The sequence below is a fragment of the Penaeus monodon genome, chromosome 14, assembly GCF_015228065.2.
Source record: "Penaeus monodon isolate SGIC_2016 chromosome 14, NSTDA_Pmon_1, whole genome shotgun sequence".
Taxonomy (NCBI): domain Eukaryota; kingdom Metazoa; phylum Arthropoda; class Malacostraca; order Decapoda; family Penaeidae; genus Penaeus; species Penaeus monodon.
Window position 1 is genome coordinate 37,891,482 of NC_051399.1, and position 2,500 is coordinate 37,893,981.

Sequence of the window (2,500 nt, forward strand, 5' to 3'; positions counted from 1 at the left end):
TGGTGAAAGCGTTATTAGCCCTCATGGCTGACCAATGAGGAAGCTGAGATTCTGTCAGTGTACCACAGGCATACATCCTGACAATGCTAATTGTAGTGCTAGCGATGAGCAGCGAAAAGTGATGTGGGATGTCACATGTGGAAGGTAATATACGTGGACATGAAAAGGCGACAGCCAATGAGGACGCGAGTTATGACCTTCGGAGTTGCCAGCTGTTATTTTCACCTGTATTTCATACCCAATTAATGATTCAAGTATATATTTTTATTACAGCTTTGTAATTTCTAGGAGTTATGGTAGTAATATAATTCATTGTAAAATCGATATTATGGTTATATCGTATAATGATATAAATATTTTCAAATTATATCCTATAATATATATGATATATATTCAAATTATATTTATAATATATATTCCCATTATATCTAAACATACAGACCTCTATATCTTATGGACTCTTCAGTTATATATATCTTAGATATGATTATATTTTAAAATACATATTTTTGATCACATCTTCAGAAGCATGTTTCCGTTACTTATGATATACATTTCTCTTATTTCGTCTGGCGACTGCTTCGTTGAAATTCCTCCGCTCAGTTGAACAATGTTAAAGCGAAAGTAGCCATTTAAATGGGATACTGTCATAATCTCTCGACTGAAAGAAATTGGTTCCGGGTCATAAATCACGGCGCAGTCGACGAAGAATGACCGGGTCATGACTACGCCTTAAGGCTCAGCTGATCGCCTTCATGCTCGCCGCACCCGCCCCTCGGCCTGCCTCCTACATCCCCCCCCCCCCCGCCACTTTTCGTGAGTTGCAGACACACACGTTCGTGTGTGTCTATCACTTTTGGATGCATTGCATGGGATAAACATTGCAATTTTCTTTTGTCACAGAAGTAACCATTACCCTACGTCTGAATGATTGCAGAGCATTAAAAAAAATTCTCGGCTCATGCAATTTGATATGATAAAATCCTTAGATGTTTACTTACATATAGTCTGATACAAGTCTGTTCGGATTAGATATAAAAGAAACCTGCCTTTAATCTTCAATCACGTTGGATTAGTATGCGTGACTACAGCAACAAGTTCGCGACAAGGTGTGAATTAGTTGGCCAAACATAGAGGTCATGACAGGTCACGCGCTCACGTCCTCTACATGGCGACAAATGATGATTAATGATGCATCATAATTATCCTGACTTGCTTATCATATATATATATATATATATATATATATATATATATATATATATATATATATATATATATATATATATATATATATATGTGTGTGTGTGTGTGTGTGTGTGTGTGTGTGTGTTGTGTGTGTGTGTGTGTGTGTGTGTGTGTGTGTGTGTGTGTGTGTGTGTGTGTGTGTATGGATATGTATACATATATATATACACATATATATGTGCATATATATATATATATATATATATATATATATATATATATATATATATATATATATATATAGAGAGAGAGAGGAGAGAGGAGAGAGAGAGAGAGAGAGAGAGAGAGAGAGAGAGAGAGAGAGAGATATGTATGTATGTATATATGTGTCTGTATATATATGTGTGTGGGGTGGGGGTGGGGGTGTGTGCAAATAAAACAACGAAGGAAAGGACAAGAAAACACGAATATGAGGAAGGCCTTTTCACTGTATTACTTCAGGATGCCATGGATGTGACCTCTCTTCTCGTAATTCTCTCTCTCTCTCTCTCTCCCTCTCTCTCTCTCTCTCTCTCTCTCTCTCTCTCTCTCTCTCTCTCTCTCTCTCTCTCTCTCTCTCTCTCTCTCTCTCTCTCGCAATGCACATTTAACGAGTTACTAAACGAAAACTAAAATTACTTTCACCGACAGTTACTGACAGAATATATACTTAAAAATGTCAGATTTGTAAATTATGAAAGATGAGTTGTTTACTTGAACATTTAATTGGTGACCTGAAGTGACCTCTCACGAGGGCCACCGATTCACACCTTGTCGCGAACTCATTGATGTCGGTCACTTAAACGGTTTCTTTGTGCTTGACCTGATGTTCAAGTGTTGTTTTAATTAGCAGTTTTAATGCTTTTGACCTCAAAAGATTAGCAAATGACGCCGGGTCTCCTCAGCCTCTGAACTAATGATTATGCAATGCCTGCATTAAATGGCACTAACTCTCAGTCTCGGCCTTACACACAAACACATTCCACACACAAAGGACCAGTACATTTAAACTTTTTTTTTGGTTACCTTATTTTTCTTTACACTTCTAAATTTTATTTTACAAGGAAACTGGAGTCATACATTGTTGCTCGCAATGACAAGATTCAAGTCAACACTACTGTGTGGGGTTTCTGAACAGTAATGACATATGGTGCACGTGTTCCACGCATTACGAGTCTGAGAAGTGTTGATTATAACATAGGAATGTTGTTAGTATAGATTCATAACTGTATTTCATTAATGTCAGACTGATACCCTATCATACCATGGATAA

At 37.1% G+C, this 2,500-nt stretch overlaps 1 protein-coding gene across 1 annotated transcript in view; it reads right to left on the bottom strand.

Moving 5' to 3' along the window:
- LOC119581268 (transcription factor Sp5-like) overlaps positions 1-101 on the bottom strand; it is a 1,061-nt gene extending 960 nt beyond the window's left edge. Inside the window, exon 1 of the mRNA XM_037929660.1 lies at positions 1-101. This exon is cut by the window's left edge and continues 960 nt beyond it. Coding sequence (XP_037785588.1) covers positions 1-76 — 76 coding nt within the window. The 5' untranslated portion in view covers positions 77-101.
- Between the last annotated feature and the right edge of the window lie 2,399 nt (positions 102-2,500).